Source organism: Myotis lucifugus, unplaced genomic scaffold, assembly GCF_000147115.1.
Source record: "Myotis lucifugus unplaced genomic scaffold, Myoluc2.0 scaffold_693, whole genome shotgun sequence".
Taxonomy (NCBI): domain Eukaryota; kingdom Metazoa; phylum Chordata; class Mammalia; order Chiroptera; family Vespertilionidae; genus Myotis; species Myotis lucifugus.
The window spans coordinates 238,236-265,186 of record NW_005871741.1 but is presented as its reverse complement, the minus strand read 5'-3'; the positions used below and the strand labels follow the sequence as shown (position 1 = coordinate 265,186).

General features: G+C 54.3%; 1 protein-coding gene across 1 annotated transcript in view; it reads right to left on the bottom strand.

The window, feature by feature from the left end:
* Positions 1–26,951, bottom strand: part of MYT1L (myelin transcription factor 1 like) — a gene marked incomplete at its 3' end in the record, with an annotated part of 79,001 nt that overhangs the window by 37,509 nt on the left and 14,541 nt on the right. The window contains exons 4-8 of the mRNA XM_023746549.1: positions 24,303–24,640; positions 13,311–14,288; positions 8,674–8,808; positions 4,452–4,542; positions 2,936–3,043 (exon numbers count right to left, since the gene is read on the bottom strand). Coding sequence (XP_023602317.1) covers positions 2,936–3,043; positions 4,452–4,542; positions 8,674–8,808; positions 13,311–14,288; positions 24,303–24,640 — 1,650 coding nt within the window. The remainder of the gene's footprint in view (positions 1–2,935; positions 3,044–4,451; positions 4,543–8,673; positions 8,809–13,310; positions 14,289–24,302; positions 24,641–26,951) is intronic.

The window sequence follows — 26,951 nt, the reverse complement described above, 5'->3', positions numbered from 1 at the left end:
GAGCCAGCTTTACAGAACGGGTAAACCACTAAGGCAGTGGTTCTCAACCTTCCTAATGTGTGGTGACCCCCAACCATAAAGTTATTTTCATTGCTGCTTCATAACTGTAACGTTGCTACTGTTATGAATCGTAATGTAAATATCTGATATGCAGGATGTATTTAGGCGACCCCTGTGAAAGGGTCGTTCGACCGCCAAAGGGGTCGCGACCCACAGGTTGAGAGCCGCTGCACTAAGGGTATGATCAGGGTGTGAGCACAAACATTCCCAGAAAAGAAAAACAGTCAGAAGGTGAGGCGCGTCTTGGGGAAGCGCAGGAGACGGGTGCCGGGGCAGATGGGAGTCTGTTCATCTGCTAGTGGGGCTGGGCCGGCTCAGCGGAGGAGCCTGGGCAGAGGCCTCCGTGCGAGGCAATCCTGGGTGAGAAAATGGAGGTGGATGGGCCCAGCAGAGGAGAGAAGAAATGTGGACAGGACTGGGCGTACTTACTCAAGTCTTAAATTCCTGCTGGAAATCTATTTAAAGATTTAGAAAAACCATAATTATTTAAATGATTGTAGGTTTAAATGCTTTTCCTTTTCCTTCCTTCCTGGCTCTGTCCTCACCCGCTGAGCGAGCCTCTCTGTGTGTGGACACTGTGGGAGGACACGGGTGATGGAGAGGGACCAGCCTCACCTGGAGCTGGGACCCAGCGCTGGCAGTGCCCATGGGGGCAGAGGGGGCGGAGCCGGAGACGAGGCCTGGCTGCAGGCCCTTTGCTAACACCCTCCTCCCGGCACCCCGGCCTAAGGAACTGTTTGCAGATGCACAGCTGTTGGCACCTGGCCTTGCTTTGCTGTCACTTGCTGTGCTTCTCCACTGTGTCCACCCAAAGAAAGGAGCAGCAGAAACAGCATAAAAGCTGCTGTTTCAGGCTCAGGTCAGATGGAGGCTGCGTCTGAACAGGTGACGTTTGCAATCACGGATGCATCTTGTCCCTCTCAGCTGCCCTCTCCGTGCGGGAGCGCAGGCTCGGGGCTGCGAGGGACTCACCTGTGACGTGTGGAGGGCCGGGCTCTCGCCTCGGTCTCCCTCTGCCTTTCCTCAGAGTCTCCCCTGGTGAAGAGCCGTCCCTTCTCAGGTGGATTGCACCCAAGGTTTTGGGGGGGGGCTCTTGTGCTGCCAGTATTAACAGTGAGTGGGTGTGGGCTCTCAGGGGCTCTCACTTATTTGTCAGCCTTACTTTCTGTGAGATGACAGAGTTGCAGGTACCCTGGGGACATCAGACTGTAACACCCTCACAGAATAGTCTACAGCGGTTCTCAACCTGTGGGTCGCGACCCCTTTGGCGGTCGAATGACCCTTTCACAGGGGTCGCCTAAGACCATCGTGCATATCAGATATTTACATGACGATTCATAACAGTAGCAACATGACAGTTATGAAGTAGCAACGAAAATAATGTTATGGTTGGGTCACCACATGAGGAGCTGTATTTAAAGGGCCGGAAGGTTGAGAACCGCTGGTCTAGAAGCAGGCATGCCAAGCCTGACTGAGGGGTGTCTCTGAATGTCAGGACCACAGATGGTTTTTTTTGTTTTGTCTATTTAAATATTTCCCACTTTCTAAAAGGATTTAACTTTTCTACTGAGTTGAAGGGCTATGGCAGATCCTCTCTGAACTGGGAACCACACTCAACAGACCACAAAGGTGACGTGTCCTCTGCCTGGTGACTGCGTCCACAGGATCTGTCCCAGAGGACACGGTAACAAAGGCAAGACTGGGAATGTGTGTGAGTTGTGTGAGTGCGTGCGAGTATGCGTGTGTGGAAGTGTGTGCACGAGTGCGTGAGTGTGTGCGAGTGTATATGAGTGTGTGTGTGAGTGTGTGCGAGTGTGCGTGTGCGCGAGTGTGCGTGTGTGGAAGTGTGTGCACGAGTGTGTGAGTGTGTGCGAGTGTATATGAGTGTGTGTGTGAGTGTGTGCGAGTGTGCGTGTGTGGAAGTGTGTGCACGAGTGCGTGAGTGTGTGCGAGTGTATATGAGTGTGTGTGTGAGTGTGTGCGAGTGTGTGCGCGCGAGTGTGCGTGTGTGGAAGTGTGCGCACGAGTGCTTGCGCAAGTGTGTGTGTGCAAAGTGTGTGTGTGTGGAAGTGTGCGCACGAGTGCGCGTGTGTGCGAGTGTATATGAGTGTGTGTGTGTGTGCAAGTATGTGTGTGTGCGAGTGCATGTGTGTGTGTGTGTGTGAGGGTGTGAGGGCTGTCTCTCTCTCACCCTCCCTGGCTCCAAGGCAGGGCCCGGCTCTGGCCATGTGGACACACTGACTCCCGCCTTGTGTGAGCTGGGGATTAAGCAGCAGGACCTGAGCTGTGGGCATGGTGCTCACGGGCAGACATCAAGCTGATGTAGGGTGAGCGAGTGTGGGTTTCTCCCTCTCTCCTCTTTTCTAAACTTGATACACGGCGGGCTAAGCCTGAGGGTGTCTGAGGACTTTCCTGGTTTATCCTCTAATGAGGTCTGGGGCAGGTCAGCCCGCCCTCTCTGCACTGGGTGTCTGAGGACAGGGGAGGGCAGCTCCGGGCTCCCACGCAGGCCGCCTCCAGGCTGGCAAGGGGGCTCCATCACTGATGTGCTGGAAGGAAGCACTGCTGCCACCTGCAGGTGGTGCCTGGCCTCTCAGCCTCTTAGGACCATCCTTCGGGCAGCATCAGCTGGGAAAGCCCCACCCAGCCTCAGCCAGGAGCTACGGGGAGAAAACCAGAACCGAGCTCCTCACCGAAGCCCAGGAGTGGAGTCACCTCCTGCCCACAGGCCCGAGTGGTGTGGGGGTCTCGCTCCCAGCACAGCGCTCTTTAGCTTCCCGCCTGCCCCTGAGCCTGGCATCGCCTCCTACACAGCCCCGAGCTGGCGGGAGGGCTGCCTGCACGGACCCGCGGCACCGCACGCTCTGAGCTGTACCTGAGCACCCGGTCTGAGGCCGGGCTGGACTTGGACACGTCGCAGCTCTGGTGCTTTTCCTGGGCCTTTGCCAGCTTCTCCGCTGCAGCAATAGGGCATCCAGAGAGGCTGCAAGCACAGAAAGGGGTCAGTTGTCTCCCTGAGGGCTCCACACACCAACCCCGACCGAGCCACCGCCCCCTCCCTGATCAGCACAACCACATCCTCGCAGGAGTCGGGGGTGATTTCCCAACCTGTCTGCTCTCCTGATGGTGGGAACGCGAGAGTGGGTATTCCCTTCCCCCAGCAGACAGTGCTGCCTGCTGGTGTGCCCGTGTGAAGTGCACCTGAAGCTTTCTCACGCCAGCCAGCCGGGCCCAAGACATTCAAGAGAGTGTAAGCCAGTCGGTGTCAGACCCAGGCTCCCTTCGGGGATGGTCCCCGGGTCTGGAGGAGGGACTGGCCGCGGGGCAGGCTGTGTCTAGTGGCCCAGGCAGGGCAGCTCTCTGGCTGGCACCAGAGATGGAGGTCTAGGCCAACCCCCAAGCACCACTGACCACAGTGCGTGGCTGGTGCCCCTGAAGAGAGACGGGGGGACAGCAGGACAGTCCGAGGCCCGCTCGCTGGAAGAGGCTCTGGAGCTGGATGCTCAGGTCCTTCCTGAGACCGTGGTGTCTGCTGCCTGTGTGACTGCACAGTCCACGAACCACAGGCACCGTGGACCTCCCTCCCTGCACGTGGGGTGGTGTGAGATCTGACGGAGGAGCTGGTCTGTAAACGCAGCTTCGAGTCACGCTCAGCATGACCCTTACTCCCATTGCTGCCTCCTTTGCAGCACACGCCCAGGACACACTCCAAGGGCTGGGGGTGGCGGGGCTGTGATTTGATTCATTATAAATTTAACACAAGTGACCACATTGGCCAGTGGGAAGAGCCAGCAGTAGAGGGACGCTCCCAGCATTTAGGCTTAGAGGTGTGTTAGGTGTGTGGTGCTGGACCAGGCTGCAGGGCACACTGGGACAGAACCGCTCTGCCTACGGCCAAGGAGCACCTGATGGAAGGGCTGCAGCTCAGTGGGGTGAGAACAAGGGAGGAAGGAGAAGTGGACTTCACTCAGAGCCAAGCATGGCTGTGAGCGGGAAGACAGCAGTGGGCCAGGAAGGCTGCTGATGCCACCCCCGGGCAGGGTCCAGCAGAGCGGGGCAGCCCAGCTCCTTCCTGGATTCCAAGTCCCGCCCTGTCTGAGGGGTGGACCCAGTCCCTCCTGATGGGCACAGGGAGCCTGTACTGTTTCTTCCAGTTGCACATGGTCATGGTTCCCTCAGAGGTCACAGCGAGGACGGCGCCTCCCCGGGGGGACTGTGTCCATCCCGAGGTGGGTGCGACCATTGAACCTCCCATCTGTGATGGGGTCTGAGCACCACACGCCGAGGGCGATGGGACCGAGTCTCCATCCTCTGGATGAGGGTGCGTCAGGGCGGGGAGAGACGGGGCTCCCGGGGCCCCCCTGCAGGCAGGGCGCAGGGGCTGTGCTTACCTTCGGTGAGAGTTCCTGTTGCTATTTACATGCCCGCGCCCTGTGCAGCCCGGAGTAGGACACTTGAGAACATTCTCATGCATGGCAAGAACTTGACAGGGAGAGCAGAGAAAACACGCGGCATTAAAACACAGCAATGGTCCAGGGACAAGAGGACGCAGTCATTCTAACAAAGTGGCTCGTGTACGACTGACGGGCCGGCAGACATTCGTGATGGGCATGGTCGGGGGAACACGTGGGAAGGGGGAGAAGGCTCATCTGAGGGGCATGCAGAGCGGGGTGCGCTGTGTGGGGGCTGGAGGTCGGGATGTGAGGACGTCCCCAGCGCGGCCCATCTGCCCCCCACACGTAAGCACTGAGCACCTGATCGCCAGGCAGCAGCACGCAGACCAGACGGTTCCAATACACGCCTCTGCCTCAGAAACAGTGTCATCAGGGCATGGCGGCCATGGTGACAGGAACCCCAAACCTTATTTTTAATGAAATGAATTAAATGGTGGCTTTCCAGCTAGGAATTGAACACTTTATTCTTCTTCAAATGAGTGAGCTGGGAGAGTCAGTGCTGCGCTGCTGGGCCGGGAGGCCAGCGAGGGGACTCGGTCGCCCGCTGTGGGGCCCGGGAGTGGCCAGCGGTCAGGGGCGTGCTCAGCTACTCGCCGTGGCCACGGTCAGGCTGTGTGCACAGCCTTGCTCCTCAGTGGACAGGCCACTGCTCTGGGTGGTGGGGAAGGCAGGTGGGGGTGAGAAGTGAGGGTGGGCAGTCAAGAGAAGTGACCCATGTTGCTGGCCCAGCACACTAGGCTACCCCCTCCTGGGGGACACACAGCAGGAACCTGTGGGAGCGTCCCTCGGAGTGAGGTTTGCCTAATGGAGGGGGGCATGGAAGGCCCCCTAAAAACAGAGTCTGCCCAAACGAGTTCCATGACTACTTTCTACAAACCTCTTTCCTCCAGGAGTCTCCCTCTGTAGCGTGCACAGTGTCTGTGCTCTGCCACAGGAAGCTCATTACTCAGGCCACATCGCATCCCTCACTCTGGACAGTTCCTTAAATCTGGGTTTGCCCCTGCAGTTCTCAGCCGAGTCTGCAGTGATCGATGGGAGGGGGCTGTGCTGCTCCCTCGGGGGACCTGTCTTCCGGGACTTGGCCCGCTCCCTGGGTCTCTGCCGGCTCGGAGGAGGCAGCACCCACCTGCCCTCTCCCTGCCTCTGGGTCCTGCTCTGCCACTCGGTCGCCCGTCACTCACTCCTTACTCTCCTCTCCTGACCTCCTGCTGTAACGTCTCACCGCTTCCCAGGACACTGCTTCTCTCCAATTAACACCATTTTCCTTTCAAGCTAAAAGCTCTCAGTACAGTCTCTCCTGGAGATGCAAACAGCCTCATGCATGCCCGAGGCTCAGACCTCAAACTGCCTGCACCTGCGTCTCCTGCTAAGTGGCCACACAGACGCCCACTCGAGAGCGGACCATCTGCCTCCCCTCCGCGGCCACGTCTCTCCTGCTCTTCCCCGCGGTCCTCACGTCCTTCTCCGGACCTTTTCCCAGGTGTCCCCTGTGCAGACACTGTCCTCTCGGCCCGACTCCTCTCCACCTGCCTTTCGCCCTCTGCTCGTCTTCCCCTCGGGGCTCCTGTGCGCTCTTGCTTTAAGCCTCCCGTCTGGGCCCCTCCACTCGTTTCTACGCGCACCGCTCAGAGGGCAGACCCAGAGCAGCGGCGCGTCTGACCTTCTCCAGCCTCCAGACCTCCCTCCCGCAGCCCTCAGGGCCGTCAGACCGCATTCCCGTTTCAGAAAACAAGTCCAGGCCACGGTCTCCCTGCTCCTCAGCTCCCTGCACCCATCGCTGCTGTCACCCCCTGATCGCGCTCCGAGGCACAGGCCTTGCCTTCACCTCAGTCTGTCTGCCTCGCCCATGAGCCCTCTTCCGGCCCTGCCAGCTGCCCCGCCTCCGGTGCCTCTGCCGCCTCCTCCAGCCGGGCTCCTGTGTGGACGGCTCCGGCAGCGGGCAGAGAATGTGTGGTTCTCTCTCTCACAGACAGGCTGAGCGGGACAGCAGTGAGGCCTGAGGTCCCTGGGGAAGGCCTCACCCCTGGTGTCTGGGGCGTGTCCGCAGCTGCTGCGGAGCCTGTCCCTAGAGGTCATGCCCGCCCTGTGGGGGCTCCTGGAGGACAGAGCGGGGTCTCGTTCAGTGGGGCGGCCTCTGCTCCTCACACAATGTGTTGCAAACTGGGGCGACAGACCACTGTATGGAGTCCACCTGGAGTGCGACTGTTTCCACTTCATGGTGTTCTAAGGAATGATACGAGTCCATGTGGGAAGGGATCAGTGGGCCAGCGCCAGAACTGAGCCCCACTGTGCCGGGCGCAGGCGTGACAGGCGTGGCCTTCATCTGCGGCTGTCAGGACACGGCCCGTTTCTGCTCCATTTAGGCTCTTCCGGGAGCATATGGAGTCAGGAGGATTGTCAGCCCTGAGGAGAAACCCATCTTCTACTCTGAAGGTGAGAATGTGTGCCTTACAGAGAAACGGCGTCAAGAGGCTATTTCTCTTAAGGCCCGAGGGCTTCGTCCTAATGCTTCATTTTGCAGATGAGGAAAACCAAGTGCAGAGCATGTGCCCTGCTCCAGGGCGCGGGCTGGTTAGGACGAGGCCGCTCAGACCAGGTCTGGGGACTCAGGCGGGTGTGGACCCGGATCTCGCTCAGGCGTCTACCCAGCGGCTCGTGCCTGCTCACGCTGGTTTGAAAAGCACTGAGTGCCTTCCACGCGCCAGGCCTGCGCTGACTGGGAAGGAGGGACGCATGTGCGCCAAGGTTTCCTCATCTGAAAAGCCGCTGGCTCTGCCTGCCGGCTGCACGCTCCAAGGGGTCTGATGAGTGTGGGCTGCGTGCACGGTGGCCCGGCTGGGGGTAAGCTGCTGCGGCCACATGCTGTCTCCCTGCTCATGTAACACACGGGCAGCGCGGTCCCCACTCCTGCTCTCGTCTGCTGACAGGGCACGTGCAGGAAACAGGCTTATTATTTTCAGCAGCCGTCTGAAAACGGAGTCCCAACCCTTCTAAAATACCTCCCCTGAACAGGCCCCGCTAAGCCTGTCCTAAGCCTCAGCTCCTGGGAACTTCTCCGGGTTCTGCCAGATGGGCCTCAAGTATCCCAAAGTCAGCCACTGAATGGGACCATCCTCAGAAGTCCCTGCAAACAGTCAGCTGGTCGTCTGGTCCCATCTCCAGCCAAGTGACTCCACTTTCCTCACTAGAAACTGTGTCTCAGACAATGAGGAAGATCCTGAGACTCACGATCAGGGTCTTAGACTCCAAGGTCATTTCTGAACATGTGCCATTTCCCTGTGCAATCAGTTCTAATGGTTTTTAGCCCGGCCGGCGTGGCTCAGTGGTTGAGTGTCGACCTATGAACCAGGAGGTCACGGTTTGATTCCTGGTCAGGGCACAGGCCTGGGTTGTGGGCTCGATCCCCAGTGTGGGGTGTGCGGGAGGCAACTGATCCATGATTCTCTCTTATCATTGATGTTTCTATCTCTCTCTCCCTTTCCCTTTCTCTCTGAAATCAATAAGAATATATTAAAAAATAAAATAGTCGGAATACTTCATGTGCTGTGGGAAAGATAAAAATGTGTACATTGGTTCAGTTCTAAAGAAAATTTAGTTGTTTTAAAAAAATTTATTGCATATTCTCAGAACCTAACTGATTAAAATAAATGTGTGGGATCAAAACCCACCTGCTGTAACCCTCCTCACTTAAGATTTTATTGTGTGGAAATGGTGGGGCAACTATGACATGAAACAGACTTTTGGAATAAAATGCAATAAAATACAAATAGAAATACTGATGGACATTTACACATAATGGGTCCAGATAAGGGGTTTCCTCAAGGCTCCCACAGCTTCAAGCTGGGAGGGATGTGGGACCATTTGCACTCAGCTCTGCGCTGCTGAGGAGTCTGCCTGAGGCTGCGGAGCAGGTCAGAGTGAGCTGCGCCCTGGAGGCCAGGCCTGCCTGGGGGCAGAGGAAGCCGGTGCCAGGCTCCATCCTAGGGCCAGTCCCGCAGGAAGGACACGAGGACACGCTGCCCGCGGAGGGTGAGCTCTAGAGCCTGCTGGCCCGTGTGCACTTGCACTGGGGCTGCCCGTCAGGACAGATGGAAATGACAGAGGCAAGAGAGATGACAGAAGGGCCGTCGGTGTGTGCGGGATCGTGAGGCAGACTTACTTTCCGGAGGGACCCTATCTTTGTGCGGGCATCCGGACAGGCTGCGGTGATGCGGGTACAGCCCAGTTACGTGGCCAGTTCCATCGCACCCTGGGGTTGGACACTTGCTCTCTTTCTTTTCTGCTCTCGAGGGATCTAAAAGCGACAACAGGTGTCAAGAAAGTGAATCCTTTACCCACTGACGACAATGTCTCACTTCACACTCTGAAGAGACCTTGATGAGTAAAGAGACAAAGCAGGTGGCAGGGAGACGCCGTGGCACCGGGCTTTTGCGTAGGTCTTTGGCTTGGCGTGATTTCTGACCTTAAACAGTGTAATCATGAATCAGACAATATCTTGCTTTCTGTGCTAAAGAAAACAAGACTCTCCCTACTGCACTCTTGTTTCCCGTGTGTTACATGATAAGCTCACAGAAACCAACGGAATGAGACAGTGACCTTCTCAGAGAACAAAGCCACCCCGTGGTGGTTGCGCAATTGCTGTGAAATTCAACCGTGGGTCCTGCCATCCAGACACCCTTTGGCAGATGGCTTTCTTGTGGAGTGTCTGATTGTAGACAACACAAGGGACAGGTTTGCTGGTGTTGAAATGTATTCTCTGCAACACTGCTAGGTAGCACGTCAATTTAGAGATTTTCTGAAAATAAGCTGAACTCTCAGAAGGCACTGCAAGCAAATGAGCCCAGAGGCGGGACCCGCCTGACGACGTGCACTCGGAGCGGCCCCAGCGCGGCCGCGGCACCGGTGGCTCCTCTGCGTGCACGGGACTGAGGAGGCCCCGGGATGGACGCGTGCACGCAGGTCAGCGGCTCTGCAGCTGCTGGGGGAGGAGCCCGAGGCAGAAATGCAGCCATACTGCTCACATTTACTTCTATGCCCAGAGGGACCCAGTGCATGAACATGCAGAAATAACTCCAGAAATAGTCTAAGATAAAGCTCAGACCAAACAGCACCGTGAGTGTGCAGAACATTGTTTCTGAAAACCAATTGCACAGATTATCAACAGACAGTGAGTACTAGGACTTGATCCAGGGGTTCAGTGCTTTTATATTAATACTAGAGGCCTGGTGCAGGAATTCGTGCACGGGTGGGGTCCCTTGCCCTGGCCAGTGATCGGGGACAATCAGGGCTGTCTCGCCCAGTCCCCGATCCGGGCTGGCCGGCTGGTGGTGGGGAGGGACTGTGGAAAGTTGGTGTGGGAGTGCACTGACCACCAGGGGGCATCTCCTGCATTGAGCGTCTGCCCCCTGGTGGTCAGTGTGTGTCATAGCTATTGGCTGGTCATCAGGTCATAAAGGTTGTTTAGGCTTTTATATATGTAGACTAGAGGCCCGATGCATGAAATTTGTGTAAGAGTAGGCCTTCCTTCCCCCAGCTGCCAGCACCAGCTTCCGTCTGGCACTCAGGACCCGGGCTTCTCTCTGGCCACCGGCAGGCCCCCGGGACCCAGGGGCTTTCAGCCCCAGCTTTGTCAGGAAGGTCATCTGGAAGGACATCTGGTCTAATTAGCATATTATGCTTTTATTATTATAGATTTTATTAATCAAGCCAATCATGACTGTGAGAAATGTGTTTTACTTTTGGTAAAGTATTCATTTTATATAAAGAAAAAGCCTGGCTTAACATTTTTAAAAGCCTTAAGGACTTTTTCTTGAGTCCTTCATGTAAAGGGAAATAGACAAAGGGCTTGCAGGGACATCTACACCCTTTGTTTCTATAAAAGACCCTTTACTTGTAAGCTAGTGTGCTGCTCTATGGAACGTGGCTCTTCCAGGTCTGCAGTCTCTAAAACCAGCATTGATGTTGGCGAGTCCTAGATATGCTGTCTGCTGCTTCCTGACCTACTGGGGATCGTAGTCACTGGAAACAAATCTAAAAACAGGCTATTGTGATGTCAGCGTTGAGATGTCATGCTGGAGTGTCTCCTACATGCAACCCCGAAGCCTAGAGTTTCACTGCCTTGCGAGCAGTTTCATAATAACATCAGTTTACATTAATTAATGTAAATACCAAAGCACACAGGAACAGTTTCATAGGAAAATGTTGATTAAGGTCATAACCTAGATATAAATGACTTTAAAGGACAAAATGCAACTTTTAACTATTATTAATAATTAAGTGTCTCTTTTTCATCAGGACACTTAAGATTCCTAACAAATCATTCACAGATTTTGAACGTATTCTGAAGTCAAGGTCAGCTGTGTGGGCACAGTGTGGCTCAGATGGCCTCAGGTGCTGGAAGACACCGGGCATAATCTCCTCTCGATGTGTGAGCCGGGCTGGAGGTGCCACTCGCCCTCGCCACTACGCCCCCTGCTTTCTTATTTCTTGCAATCCCAATTCGTCTTGAAGGCAAACACTGGAGCAAACACAAAACCACCCAGCAAGCAAACAGACCAACAATTCAACAGCAAACCTCGAAGCAATACCCAAAAGACTCGTGTGCCGGGCTCAGCTTGCTCCTGCACCCGTCCAGTGAGGCTTAGGAAGCAGATAAAGGCGTTTCAGGATGAACCTCTTTTGTTTAGCTCAGGATTCTGGAAAGGTTACTGGCTTATCATTGACATCATTTTGAGAAGATTGCGTCTAAATGAGAATGGTACGCACGTTCCCTTCATCTTTAATAAAATAGCAGAGGAGCCGAGAACAGACTGGACGCTCTGGCCGGAGGGCTGCCTGGCCGTGCTGGTGAGAAGCTATCTTTTTAAACAGGGCGTTCATCTCTTTGCCCGCTCTGGGTCCTTGCCTGGCCACACTAACTTGGCTCTGACAAAACTATGGTAACTTCACAAGAAACTGGGACGGTGGGGAACACACTGACTGAGGAAGAAGATCTGGAACAGCTGGGCAGAGGCAGGGTCCATGCCCTCCAGCTCATCTGGAAAGTCCAAGTCCCAGCCCTCCCTACTCCTGGGGAAAAGCATATCTCAGCTCTACCGTTCATGCCCACCCCATCCCCACTGGTTTAGGGGAAGCAAGCCATCGGAATTCCATTTCTTACAAAAACCAAAAACCATACAAAGCAACCGTAACAAAACAAAATGAATCCATATCTACAGGAAACTCTGGGCTTAAAGGAGCCACGGAAACCAGAGGAGGGATGCCCCAAGGGCCCACGGCTCCATGCGGAGCCCACCACAGTCCACTGTGCAGACGTCTAGGTCAGAACCTAGCGCGTGGCCACCATGGCGGAGACACTATTTCTTCCTAAAAATGTTGAGATGATTCTCAAACATCTAACAAACCATTTCTAACAGACTCCACTATAGTCACCACGTACATGTGACCTGTCTTGGTCTTTACAGCACCAAAGCCAGCCCGAGGCTCCGCTGAGCGACACTCTGTGGCCTGAGCACAACCCCTTCCTCACGTCCACACCTGCCAGGCTCTGCCTGCACCCGCATGACTGAGTCGATACCGGGCTCGATTCGGGTCAGGAGCCGCAGGCCTCTGGCTCAGGCCGTGCCCAGGGGACCTGGGGTGGTGCTGGCCCTGTGCTGTGGGGCCACGTGCACATTGAGAGGAGAATACACACGATGTCACAGCAGAGAAAGCAGGTTTTCCTTTGAAGTTTACAGAGCAACTGATTTTCAAACCAAATTCCTGAACCTCACCGTCAGATCCCCGGGGAGGATCTGTGTTTATAAGGCATAGAATAGCAGATGACACAGAGGATCTTGTTTGGTGCTCATCTGGAGGGACTTAAGGAATCACCAATTTTATTCTTTAACTGGCTTCCTGAGTTCTAAGCGTCTGTAACTGAAACCTGCAGTGCCCAAGGTCTACTCGAGGTTGTTATAACCTGCCTCCTTCTGAAAGGAGACACAGCGGTTATTTCGAACATGAAGTCAATTGCTCAGGTTGGAATATACATATTAAACACAGTGACTAATATGCATGTAATTAAACATAGAGATGTATGCAAATATGTGCTCACATACCTCATAAATACAAACCCACGAACACTTCCACACGGGGAGGCTCTGACTGTTTCATGATAAAGTAACCCCGCAATTGTTTCCACACTGAACCGGATCAGTGAGGGGAGTGATTCTGTGAGGAAACTGCTATTGCTCTCAGCCTGGGACACACACGCCCTGCATAGCCAATGGCTCCAGCCGCCAAGCACCTACGATAATTAATGTGCAGTGCCTGCCCTTGTCTTATGTTATCGGTCCTTCTGTTACTGTTCAATTTCTCTCAGGGATGTTTTCTATGGGGGAGGTTTTATCAGTAACTGTCATTCGATGATAATTTTATAAATCGTGATGTTTAGAAGATGCACGTTCCACCCCGACTGACTGCTGCATAGACCCTTGCCACTCAGACTGTGGTCCGTGTGTAAGATCACAGCTCATCCTGATAGCTCCTACCACATGCACCAAGACATGCCTCTTCCACGGAAACATCCTGTTAGTCATCTGCTCTGCTAACATGACACTGAGCTGCGCTGTGTATTTCTCAGACATTGTATTTGCTCTTCAGAACCACAATCACAATCTGTAACTCTGGAATCGGCCCTAAGAAGTATGCATTAGAGATATAATTTACTGGGATGCACACTTAATTGTGGCCACATTGACATCTTTTACTCAGGCTCACGCTTTCACGAGGAACTTACGTAGGTAGAAATATTACCTTTACCATAGTATGGCTTTTTGACATGGCTGTCGCTGGGTTTGGGCTTCCTCTCCTCCCCGGGCAGCTGTCTTGGCGACTGCTCCTCATACGACCTCATACTGTCCCGCCTGCCAGCCTCCATGGCCATTTTCTCCCGCATGGCTTTCGCCCTCTCCGTTTCCAAAGCGATGGCTTTCTCCAGGAGGGTCAGGTTGCCCTTGGTCATGTCGAACACCTCCTCGGACCTGTCGGAGGTGACGGAGGCTGTGTCGTCATCTCTCTCGTGGTACCCGTCCTCCTTTGCGCAGCTGGAGAAAGTCCTCGACCTGGGGCTCAGCTGCTCCTCGAGCCTCATCAGGTTCATCATGTCCGAGTAGCTCCTGTCCGGCGTCCTGCCCGAGAAGTCATCCTCTGGCCGGATGTGTGGGCGGCCGCTGAGGCTGGGCTGCGGGTTCCTGTCCTGCGGGCTGGTCTCGCTCAGCTTGCGGGCCAGGTCGAAGCACTGGTTGCGCAGGCACTCCAGGCTGCTCAGACACACCTCCTCGTCGCTCTCCTCCACCAGCTTCTCCCCCAGCCCGTTGTTCAGGGGCTTCCCCAGCATCACGTAGTTCATGTTCCGACTGTCCTGCTGCGACATGGTGTCTGCGTAGCTCCTGTCGTTCATGTTCTCCGCCAGCACCACACCATGTCCTTGTGCTAGTAATTTCAGGGAGTCCACCGTTTCCCTAACGACATCACTGTCCAAGTCCAGACTCAACTCGCCTTTCCGACCCAAGTTCTCGTTTTTGTCACTGTCGTCTTCCAGGCTATTGGAGGTGTTGCTGTTCATCTCGGACTCCGTGCGGGCCCGGTACGCTGCGTCCTCGGCAATCTTGCCAAGATTCAACAAGGACTTGGCCACCAGCTCATCATAGTTATCATACTCATCATTATTATTATCATCCTTTTCTGTGTCTTGCATTATGCGACTACTGTGACAGTTCATTTGATGGTCTTCTGCAAAGAAAGTAAAAAAAAAAAAGGACAAAAAAGAACAGAAAAGAAAGAAGTGGAGGCTAGAATGTGAAGTTTAGCGGCAACAGCATGGACAGCAAGCTAACTGCAGTCAACTCTACACACCACACAGCCCTGAGGTCCCGCTGCGTGTTGACACGACGAACAGACTGCTCGACGGGAGCAGTTCAAAACACTTACATTCACTATTGACTTCCTTCATTAATCTTAAAATAAACAATTTAAAAATATTAATTTTTCATTGCACCTAAATTTTGAGAATGACTTTTCTTTTTTTAAAATATATTTTATTGATTTTCTACAGAGAGGAAGGGAGAGGAATAGAGAGTTAGAAACATCGATGAGAGAGAAACATTGATCAGCTACTGGGGATGTGCCTACTGGGGATGTGCCCGCAACCAAGGTAATGCCCTTGACCGGAATCGAACCTGGGACCCTTGAGTCCGCAGGCCGACGCTCTATCCACTGAGCCAAACTGGTTAGGGCAAGAATGACTTTCTTTATTGGCTTTATGTACTTGCAGCCCAACCAGATATGCCACAGTTACACTCATCATCACTGGGCTTTGTGAGTCCATGAGCATCCCCGGTGTCAGCTCATAGACAGATGTGCGCAGTGGCTGCTTTCGAAGGGTTTGCTTCCCAGTGGTGCTCAGGTGGCGCGAGGAAAGCCCGGGTCCTGAGGACTCACACAGAGGATACACCTACTCTGCACTCGGGTCAGAAGCACATGTCTGGGCTGAGTGAAGAGCTATTCTGACTGTGGCACCTCGGAGGTAATTTATCAGAAGGCACAGTGAAGCAGCAGGAATGCCACAGTAAGATTCAGAAACAAAATCTGATGAACTGAGACTCCTGTACGAGTATCTCAGTGGGCGTGAGGACGTGGAGGGAGGAGGTCCGCAGTGCCCAGGAGCCTGTGAAAAGCAGGACGGAGGGGAGCTGGTGCCATGGACCCACATCCAGCACAGCCTTTGCCTGACATGCAGCACTGCCAGTCACCTCTCATGGCCTCGGGAGAAGCTGGGTGAGCCGGTAGAAATAATGTGTGACTGTCACATCCAGTCTCAAAAAAGCACTTAGGAAAACTGTTGTAGAAAAAAGACCATGCTAAAAATGACAAACTGCTACGTTCCATCTGGAGTGCGTCCTGTCTGACACTGACAGGCCACCTGGATGCACCTCTTTCCATGCTGCACAGCCGCTCTGTGCTCACCGTGGACACGGGCGGCAGTCAAGGCCTTCTCACCTGGGCCCCTCCCGCCCCTGAGACTGGGTATGGGAGCTGCACTGTCACACCTGTTGTTTCTATGATTAAAAAGCCAGACTGAGAAGATGGTGGAAGGTTCACTAGTGAGCTGAAGGAAGGAGGGGCGCCGACCGCGGGCTCTCCCTGTGCCCAGGGCATTCTCCATGGGTTCCTGCCATTCCCGCAGGAAGGCCTTCTTTGGGAGCAGATTTGTACTTCGACACGTTAATAACAGAAAACATCTCTCTAGCCCACACACTTAAACATCTAACACATCCGTCTAAACATCAGCAAATCAAATTTGCCACGCATTAGTCACAGAGCATCACCAACTGTCTGCCGCAAAAGCGGTCCCTCTCCTGGCTCATTCCTACCAAGCATCTCCCCAAGGATAGGACATACGCAGTCCCAACGGGCGGCGGGAGGGGGGACCCCCAACCACAGGCGCAGGAGAAGCCTCGTGGGCGTGTCCACCTCACATAGGCGTGTCCACCTCACGTGGGCGTGTCCACCTCACATAGGCGTGTCCACCTCACGTGGGCGTGTCCACCTCACATGCGTAGCACAGCCCTGGCCCAGGGCTCACGCTGTTAAGAATTGTAGGCAACCTGTTCTAGTGAAGTTCTGAAATACCAGCTCTGTTCCCTCTCGGCGTGTGCACTCTGAGTTCACATTCATGGGCTTTGACCAGAGGAGCGGCGTCAGGACGACCGGCGCGTGGCCGCCCCACGATGGTAACTGGGGACCTTGTAGCCAGTGCCAGCCACTGCCCCTACAGAGAACCGGCCACGAGTAGAACAAGAGAACCACGTGCCATCCTGAAGCACCCGATCGCCTGGTCAAAGAAGACATCAGTCAGAGAGGGTTGACGACTTCCATGATGTTTCTCTCAGCGTGCTCTCGGGAAACACATCCTATCACCCTAAAGAACTTGGAAGGAAGAAAACCCACGGGAACAGTGAGAAAGAAGAGACAACACCTGTGTCATGTCCTCGCTCTCCCTACCCCACAGGGAGGGCTGCCCGTGGAACATGGCAGCGGTCACACTGAACTCATGACCTCCCTGCCAACCCCACTGGGAGCGTGACTGGTGGATTCACATCCCAGGAGTAGCTGCAGCCCATCTGTCCCCAGAAGGGGTTGGTTTCTGCTGCTGTCTCTGGGCCTCCCAGCAGCTCCCCCGTCATCACAAGGCTGAGGACCATGTCCCCCTGTTGATGGTCACCCCCACCCACTCATAAGTCACCTTCCCCTCACACCGATGAATGAACTCGGTCCAGGAAAAAGCGCTGGGGGCCGACACCCACTGTCATGTTCCGTAGCGGGGCCTGCTCTGTGGCATGGCGGAGGGAAGCCGCTGGCTCCCATGGGGCCCTCGTGTGCCGGTGTGGATCCCCCTCCGTGTGCCGGTGTGGGACCCTCATCTCTCCTGCCCTGAGGAGAGCTGGGCGTCACCATCCCACCTCCTGCCTCAGGAAGACCTATGGCCGTGAGGTCAAACCTCCCACATTCGGAGGCAGGAGAATTCTGCCTGATGGGGTCAAAAGAATGCGTGAGAAATCATTACAAATGTTTAAAGAGATCAGCTTCTTCATTTTAAATGTTGTCAATTTTATAAGCTAAAACACAAACAGAAGGAAAGGCAACAGTTTTCACAAGCGCTCTAAGTTGCATGATAACTGTAATGAAGAAATTGTAAGTGATGTTTCTTTCTTAAACTCTATTCATTAGGGTTCTAAGTGAATGAGAAGTGACTGAACGACATTCATTTACTCACTAAGTTTTGGGGATCTGTGTCCTGGATGGCCTGGTAGGTATCCAGCTGTTCTAAACTTGGGGACTTACAAACAAAAAGGTCCTTATATCTTTACCCACAGCAACGAGCTGTTCCTAGTCCACATACCTGAGACAGACTGAGACACGCCAACCAATTGTATCTCCCCTCCCCCCCCCACACACACGCGCACACACACACACACACACACACACACACGCACGCAGAGTTCAGGGAGTTTCTAAATTACCTGGACTGCCCTGAGCATCTCCGGCCCAGCAGAGGGACAGAGTCTGTGACAGTTTGGTCCTTCGGTTTACAGACGGCCTGAGCGATATGGCTGCCCCACCAGGTGTGTCTGATTGGGAGGGAACTCGGGGACCTGGGACCCTGCTCTCCATTTCCAGTCGCTGTGTGTCATCCCCGTCATATAGGAAAGAATCTCATCTGTCTCCAAAGGCCCTTCAAAAACACGACACTGTCTGTGGTGACACAGTCGACCAGTCTTCAGTGTCTGGGAGCTTTTGTTTTCCTGTTCAACTCGCATCTGCCAGCCTCCACCGGGGCTCACGCCGCCAGCTCTGCCCTTGGTGGAGAACACAGCACATGTTCCTGTGCTCAGTCCTCTTGCCTGCTCTGCTGTGTTTCTCTGGGGCAAAGGGCGATGCTTATTTAGTGCCTGTCCCCAGGGAACGCAGAGCACTGTGGGGACATAGAAACGCATCCTGTCTTTCTGAGATGAGCTGCAACGATGCTCTGCATCCTTCACATGAATGCAGGCATTTGCTGCACAGACCACGGCCTCACAGGGAGCCGGAGCGTGTGCAGGGCGGGCGGACCACGCCGCAGCCCCACTACAATGCTGCCTCACGGCTCTGAGCCGCTCACCTCTCAAGAGCATTCGTCTGGAGGGCGACTTCTCTAAGCTTCGGAACAAGACAGGAGGTGACTGAAGGGAAGTGTTACCGTCCTTAGTTTGGAAGCCAAAGTGAGGTCCCAGAGAGTCAGGGACTTGCCCAAGACAAGGGTCCGAGCAGCGGGAAGACTCCCCTCGTCCCTGGGCTTTAAACTGAACGCTGACCAACTAGCATCTGGAATAAAAACCAAATGAACAAAACAAGGCAAAGAACCTGGGAATTCCTTCATACAGACCTTAAAAACAAATGAATAAACCACAGCAGACTTAGTCTCCTACATCTTTGATTTCTTGTTATAGAGAAAAGATTTCCCGCAGTATTTAAGCCTGCTCCTTGCATCTTGAATGTACATTACATTATATTCTCAGCAAGCTTTCTGGCCTGTATCAGTATCTGACGATTCATAAAATATAAGATATAATTATATTTTGTAATTATACAACATTAGTTTGCATGAAGGAAGAAGTTTTTTATCACAGATTGATATCTAGAAATGTCTAATTCTGCCTTTACTCAATTAGAAGTCATACAGCCATACACTTCACCACATCCACGTGCTAAACTCCCTAAAACCACGCCTTCCTGGGTGTAGGGAGAGATTAACGTTAAGATATAAAAAATCATGAGATCGTTTCTCCCAACGGTGCCCCCGCCCCTCGCAGTGGAAACCCTGCACACGAACCACGCATCTTTGTTCCCGCCTGGGTCTCAGGCTCACTGCCTTGGCGCCGACTGCAGCAGAGGCCGGCGGCTCATCCTGACTGCCGTCTGCCTGCATCTCAACAGCCCCGTCCTCAGGGACGTGCCCCCGAGAACCCTGGGGAGGATGAGCGGCTCATCAACACGAGAACAACACCCGCAAGGGGGCCGACCTCATCGCCTTCCTCCTGTCACTGTCTGACGGAAAGGCAGGCCCAGCTACTGCAGATCGTCAGGACACTAACCACCTGGGCCCGGGCATCGTCCTGTTAGAAAGAAAACGTGTCCCGGAAATTCTGCAATTTTTAAAAAAAATTTGTTCTGTGAAGAGAAATTTACACAGGGTGGATTTTGTCTTGAATTTGTTTGACTTACTGCAGAGAGGAAATGGCCGTTAGCAGCTGGACTCGTGTGCAGGAACGTCTTGTGGGCAGGCAGTGAGGACAGCCAGGCCCAGAGGGACAGGCTCTGTCCAGAGCTTCTGAGGATGGCCGTGGGGGAGGGGAGGGCGCAGGACACTGGGTAACGTACACGCTGCGGAGGCCACACCACACGTTCCCGTCCTGACCACTCAGCTTGCTCTGCCGTGCCCAGCGCAACCCTGTCCTACTTTCTAAAGGTTCTCAGCATGGCTGTCCGCACCTTCCCTCACTGCCCCTTGGATGTAAGCTCCTGGCAGGCGCCACACATCTTAGGTCCCCGCATCCCGAGAGCGTGCGGAGGCCAGTGAGCCGGTCGGACGGGAGGCCTCCAGTTCCACCCGTCTAACCCAGTGGTCACGTGCACGTCCTGCAAAGCCAACTGTCTGAGACGGTCCGAGCTTCAGCAGGAGAGAAGGGTGCCCACGTCTGCACGTGTGTCAGAAACGACACAGTGTGGTGGGGACGGCAACAAGAAGCGTGCTCAGCCTGCCCAGCAGGTCACCCTGTTCTTCCTCCTGGTTCTCCCCTGTGGGCAGGTGCAGGGTGGCTCCTAAGGTACACACGTGTGTACATATGATTTAAGGTGCTGTCTTTTTAGTGGGCTGAGTATGAAAGTAAACCATAACTCACTAGGCATTAAGTGGCCACTTAACCGGTACCTCTCAAATCACAAGAATCCAAAATCTGCTACTAGAAAAGTCTGTGACCCCTGAGTGTAACTTTCCTATCTTCAGGATGCCCAGGAAACTTCTATTTAATAAATGCACACTCAGACCATTAAAATGTTCTGAAAATAAAATTTTCCATGCAAAAAAACAGCCTATGATATGCCAACTGGACAATAAATATCACTTCATTAATTAAATGTGAACTTAGTGTAACCTGAACTGATCACTGAGATAGTCTTCCCTCTCGTTCTTATGAGAGAAAGTGATGAAAAGCACCTGAGCTCTGCGGTGAGGGAACCACGCCCTGGACCCAGCACTCACCGCGCACAGCCTCCGCCTCCGACCTTAGCGTCTGACGAGGCCCCGACAAGGACGCAGCTTCTCCCCGCCTGCCTCCCGCAGGGCCCACTGCTGCGCCCACTTAGACGGCCATTACAAGCAGCATCTTGTTCATTGTGGCTGCAATGCTGGAGGGCCCTTGGGATAAAAATAAATACCCCTCCCGGCATTGTAACGGGCGTCCTTCTCTATCTGTGGGCTGCTAGTGTCATCAACTGTTGGTGTGTATATACTTGTTTTACTTAAACCTGTCAATAAACTCCACATTTCAACATAACTGAGGGGAAAATGCCACACAGATGACGAGAAACAGCAGCCTGTTGGTAGAGACAATGAGACGTGATCGCCACTGGGCCCTGCGGCCCCGCCCGGATGCCGGGTTCCTGCCAGAGGACCGCCTGCTGTGTGTGGACTGCGTGGCGCCAGCCCTTCGCACGGTCCGGTCCGGAGGCTCCTCCCGCCGCAGGACGGCTCTGCTTCTCTGCTGACACAGGCTGCTGTCTGCGCTGCTACTTGCTAAGCAAACGGCACAGTGGCCTTGGAGGCCCAGGGCTGTAAGGCTCACCATGAGTGTAACCAAGGAACTAAGAGATCGACGTCGAGGCGGCGGCCCAGACCCCTGGTCGTTACAGGCAAATGCCTGCTGTCTGCCCAGAGTGCAGGAGAGGACACAGCACCCACAGAGGCCCTGCAAGCCCCCGCACCTCGCATCCTGGACACTGCTACCACCGCAGAAGGTCCCACCTGCCGACAGTGATTCTGGCGCTGAATGGAGCAGTTGGGTAAAACAGCAATTTGGTAAGTGAGGCTATCAAAACAGGAGATTGACAGCTACCTGCCTTTCAAAGCCTTATTTTACTGAATGAGACAGCTCGGAGTGTGAGCATGTAAAACGAGTGTTCTATCAACAAAGCTGTCCAGGCCCCTTGGTCTAGGGTCCTCCGGAAGATTCTGACCCTGGGGTTTATGAAATAGTGGAGTGCCATCCCCTGGAATAGCTCCATGAGGCAGTGGCTAAGTGGGGTCTTGGATCACCTGCTGGTGGGGCTCCCCCAGGGGACACTGCTCCCCACAACAGAGAAGGCAGGAGAACCCGCCTCAGGAACCAGGTTCTGCAGTGATTTCTTCGAGGGGCTGGGGGGTACCTTCCTTGGACTAGAAATCAAGCGAAACTTGGGGCCCCTGCGGAGCACTGGCAGCCACAGGGCCATGGGAGGTGCCCCATGCCATCCCGTGGTCTGAAAGCTCCGGGAATGCGGGGCTGCAGGGGCGGCATCTGAAAGGCAGTCCGCGATCACACTCTGCGAGGAGGCAGGAGCGGGATTCTCACCACAGCAGCACGTAGTGACCTTGCAACACCTTCCACCACCGAGCCTCCCTTAGTAGTTCCAGGCAAATCCCTCAACGTTCATGTCATAGATTATTCTAGAAGGTGCTTACCTGGAGATCAGGATGCGCAGCTTGAATTCTGAATCCAGGAACCAGAAACTGATTATTTATCTCTGAACGGGTATTGCTTTCGGGAACCCACATCCCAATAAGCTTCAGGTGCCAGCCCCATCCCTGCTGAGTGCTGGCCCTGCCTGCTCACGGTGCTGCCACAGCCCTGGTCCTGCCCATGTGCTGGTTCTCTAAAGAAAGGCATCAGTTTGATTTGCTCTCCCACTTTAAACAGTGATGCTCTAAGTCAGAATAAAAAGCCCTACACAGTCCCATTGCAAAGCCATTTCAATAATGCTGACTGCTCTTTAAAAATGGGTCTGTTTTGTACCTTAAAAGTTGATTATTTAAAATACTAGAGATTATTTAAATACCATTCGTGCACTGGGGGTGGGGGCCCCTCAGCCAGGCCTGTGCCCTCTTGTAGTCTGGGACCCCTCGGTGGACGTCCCCTGAGGGGTCCTTAGTGCTGCAGCGGAGGGGGGAGAGGCTCCCGCCACCACTGCTGTGCTCGCCAGCCCTGAGCCCTGCTTCTGGCTGAGTGGCGCTCCCCCTGTGGGAGCGTAATGACCACCAGGGGGCAGCTGCTGCATTAAGCGTCTGCCCCATCGTGGTCAGTGCACATAGCAAGTGGTGTTCCGCCGTTTGGTCGATTTGCATATTGGGGTTTTATTATATAAGATGACCCAGTCCAGCCAGCATGGTTCAGTGGTTGAGCAATGACCTATGAACCAGGAGGTGACAGTTTGATTCCCTGTCAGGGCACATGCCCAGGATGCAGGCTCAATCCCCAGTGGGGGCGTGCAGGAGGCAGCCAATCAGTGATTCTTTCTCATCACTGATGTTTCTATCTCTCTCCCTCTCCTTTCCTCTCTGAAATCAACAAAAATATATTAAAAAAATAAAATATGACCCTAAGTAAACTACAATTGGAAGTTTCATTCCAGCAGACGGAGAGCAGCACCTGAGATCTGGTGGGACCCTTGGTGCAATGATGCACATGCAACTCTTCCACACGGATCATCGCACACGGACACCACGACTCCCAACGTAATGCCCCTGCTGCCCAAACAGCATGAGAATCCAAAGAGCATAGTCCACCACCTTCGTCACAGGCCACGTCAATTACAAATCATGAGTCAGCCCCAACAACTCATGATTTCATGCCAACCACACATTTCAAACAGCGCCCAGAGGAACTTGCCAAATTGGTCTGTTCTCCAACTCTCCCCTTTTTACTGCAGAGCTATTGCTTCTACCCTGAGCCCGAAACTGCCCTGTTGTCTCTTTAGTGACAATGTTGTCTCTTTAGGCCTGGGATGCTTCATCCACCGAGTGCTCTGTCCCCTAAGCAGGGCGTCTCCACCCCACGCTCTGCATGATCACAGGTGGAACTTTGATTCATGAAATGTGTGTGTACGTGCACATGCAGGTATGTCCGTACACCTCTGTAAACATGAGTGGCAAATCGTCTTCATAAGGGCTGTCGGCCACTGTAATGAACTGCTGTGACTCCAAAGGATCAACAACCGACTCACCCGATCTAGACACTCGCTCGCCCCCTGGCTCACCCCTGATCTAGACGCTCGCTCGCCCCCTGGCTCACCCCTGATCTAGACACTCGCTCACCCCCTGGCTCACCCCTGATCTAGACGCTCGCTCGCCCCCTGGCTCACCCCTGATCTAGACACTCGCTCGCTCGCTCCCTGGCTCACCCCCTGTCCTGGGTCTGAGCGACAACCATCCCGACTCGGTTTCCTGAACGGCTTTAAGCCCGAGGAAGAAGCGTGAGGAAAAAATATTCCCTTCATTCTGAAAGAGGTTTTGGCATTTCTCTGAGGGAAATTACGGAAAACTGGAAACAGAGCAGAGCCACCCTGAACACACTGCCCCAGACATACACACCGCCCTGGAAAGGGGGCTCCCACCGTGTGTCCCCACAGCGCCGGCACTTCAGAGCGGAAACACTTCTCCGCATGGGCACAGATGACGGCTCCATTCATTCCTCTGTCCCAACAGGACAGGCACTAAAGAAAGGCCCCGGCAATTGACAGGTGAGACTACTACCCCGTCGCAGCCCCACTGGTCCCACAGCGCCCACCCCAGGAGGCATGTGGACTGAGCACCCAACAGCCCTATTTTAGCCAATAACAGCGCCACTAGGTAGAGCATCCGAGCATTTGCCAAATGAGCGACCAGGTGTGGAACGTCACTTTCTGGATACAGTGCTGAGCTCATCCAATGTGTACACTGAGGATCTCAGCCAGCTTTTGTGACCCCCAAGCTGAGTACGACTTGAGTGGAACAGAATCTAACATCTGATACAGGTCAGAGGAATTCTTTACGACAGAAGTTAGACGGGCAAGTGGCCATTCTTCTCAGCACTGGCAGGAAAGACCTATTTATGGGGCCATCACTAGTGTCACCAACACTAACACCAGGAATTCCCGCTGAGGAATCGGCCCAGGGTTGCTAGGGTTTAAGGTTACCGTTTTCCTCCTCCTCGTCCTCCTCCTCGTCCTCGTCATCCTCCTCGTCCTCCTCGTCCTCCTCCCCGTCCTCATCATCCTCATCCTCTAGTTCCTCCTCCAGTTCCTCCTCCTCCTCGCGGTCCTCCTCGTCCTCCCTCGGCTCGTCCTCATCCTCCGAGTCCTCCTCCTCCTCGTCCTCCTCCTTCTCGTCCGTGTCATCCGACCCGTCGCTCTCATAGCGCTCGTCCACCGAGGAGCTGTCCGCCTTCACCGCAAACGGCTTCCTCTTGGGAGCAGGCTCTTGGGGCTGCTTATCTTGTGTTTTTCTTTTCTTGGCCAAGGGGCAGCCATATACACTGTTGGGGGGGGGGGAGAGAGAGAGAGAGTGAGAGAGAGAGAGACCTGGTTACTGTCTTTGAATAGCAGAGCTTCAGGAGTCCTTGATGAGGGGAGCAAAGTTTAGCACAAGCGCGTCGCACGGAGGCCAGAGGTACAGGCACGCCCGTGCTCGTGCGTATACCACCATCTCACAAGCTGCTGGTGAGATTTTTACCAAGAAACCTGGCTTGGGTTTGTCTGGTTACCATGAACATCAGGTCTGACCTCCCAGGCCCTCAGCACTACCCTCCCATCGCAGCCCCAGGTCCCTATGAAGCCCAGGGGCTGCGCTAGGAAGCACTTGGTGACACCACCCTGTGGCCACACACTCAGGGATGTGCACTGGACAAGAAGAATCAGTCCACGCGCACTATAAAAACACGTTATGAAACAGCACTGCATGTATTCGGATTTGTATATTCTACAGACATGATGAATCTCTAGACACAGAGACCCACAACCGCACAAGTCTCACTGTGCAGAAGGCCGGCCCCGCCCCCAGCACTGCAGAGCGAGCTTGGCGTTATTGGCAGTCATCACGAAACTGTGCTTGAATTGGCCCAAACCTGGGTGAGACCTTTCCAGCAGGGCTCACACCTCTCCTTGCACAAAGGCAGTTTTCCAAAGCTGTTGCTAGTTACAGCTTTCTTCCTGGACACCCATGTCTGTCCTGGGAGAAGCAGGGGAGACAGAGAAGCCAGAGGGCTGTGGGCAGGCTCCATGGTCTAAACCAGCGGTTCTCAACCTGTGGGTCGTGACCCCTTTGGGGGTCGAACGACCCTTTCACAGGGGTCGCCTAAGACCATCGGAAAACACATGTATAATTACATATTGTTTTTGTGATTAATCACTATGCTTTAATTATGTTCAATTTGTCACAATGGAATTGGGGGTCTCCACAACATGAGGAACTGTATTAAAGGGTCGCGGCATTAGGAAGGTTGAGAACCACTGGTCTAAACGAAGACATGTGGCCTCCACACTCAGAGCTCTGGGAGGGGATCTTGGCCCCCGAGCTTATGTCTGGACCTGGTATCAGTGACATCTGCATTCGGTCAAGCCCGTCCAGCACATGGTCTAGGCACCTCCTCTGGGCGGGCTCTTAGCATCACTGGAGACTCAGAGGCAGAGACCCAAGTCCCCCCTCAGGCACCTGTGCCCGGGGACTCAGACCAGCCAGCACCACTGCTCTCACCCACTCCTCACCGCTCCCCTGGTGCCTGCACGCGGCCGCACGGAGGGCACTCGGCGAACAGTTGCTGATGAACGAACGACGTGATGAATGTGATGCAAACAGGCACTCTGTCATGAAAACAGGAGCCAGGGAGGCCCTGCCAGGGTGGTGCTGGGAACGGCTCTGAAGGAGACACACACGCTGCGTGGAGAAGAGGCTCTTTCTAAACATCTCACGCAAAACAGAAGTTGCACATGGACATAAGAAGGGAGACAGTTTCAGAAACTAGACTAGAAACAGCTCTGGAGTCAGAGGACGAGGAGGCGGGTGGGTGTGGGGCTGGGAGGTGGGGGCTGGGAGTGAGGCAGGCCAGACCCTGGGGACTGGCTGTGGGACTGCGGACTTCCGTGCAGGGGACAGGGACTATTCGACGTCGCCATCGCACCTGCATGTAAGGACGGCGTGGCAAGGTGCGTGGGCAGCGGGAGGTGCGAAGCTGGAGATGGAGAGCAGGATGCAGGCCATGCCACTGGCCTCTGAAATCCCAGAGGCCACCTCTCTTACAAACATACATTCAAAATAAGAACACCACTTATGACCAGAAAACACTGAAGAAAACAAATACTGGTGTACAAGGTATTTCTCACATGAACTAAACAGAATGCTGAGATTTCTTTTATGCGACTCTTACGTGTTTTGGGGAGCATCTGAGTCCACAACCCCGGGAGACGATCCGGCCTTGAAACACCGGCTCTTCGCAGCCTGCTGCCCTGTGATGCTGAATTACCTCCTGACCACCGGCACTGCAGAGCGAGCTGCACGTCTCAGCCACGCCAGCCGCTCCTCTCACGGACGGGCTGGATGTGAGCGCCTTGTTCAGTGTCCACCCGTGTCTGTCCTAGTGATGAGTCAGTAAGTGTAACAGTGAGTCTGTAGTTTTGCTCCTCCAGGGTCTGCCCATGGCTCTGTGGATCACAGAGCTTTCGTCACCTCTCCATGGCTTGTATCCTTCTTCTCAGCTCATCAATACCTTGTCTGACGCGTCTCCTCTGCATCAAAGCTGCCTGCACCGTGTGGTTCGCTAGCACAGGCACCAGGCCCACTCTTCACCCCCA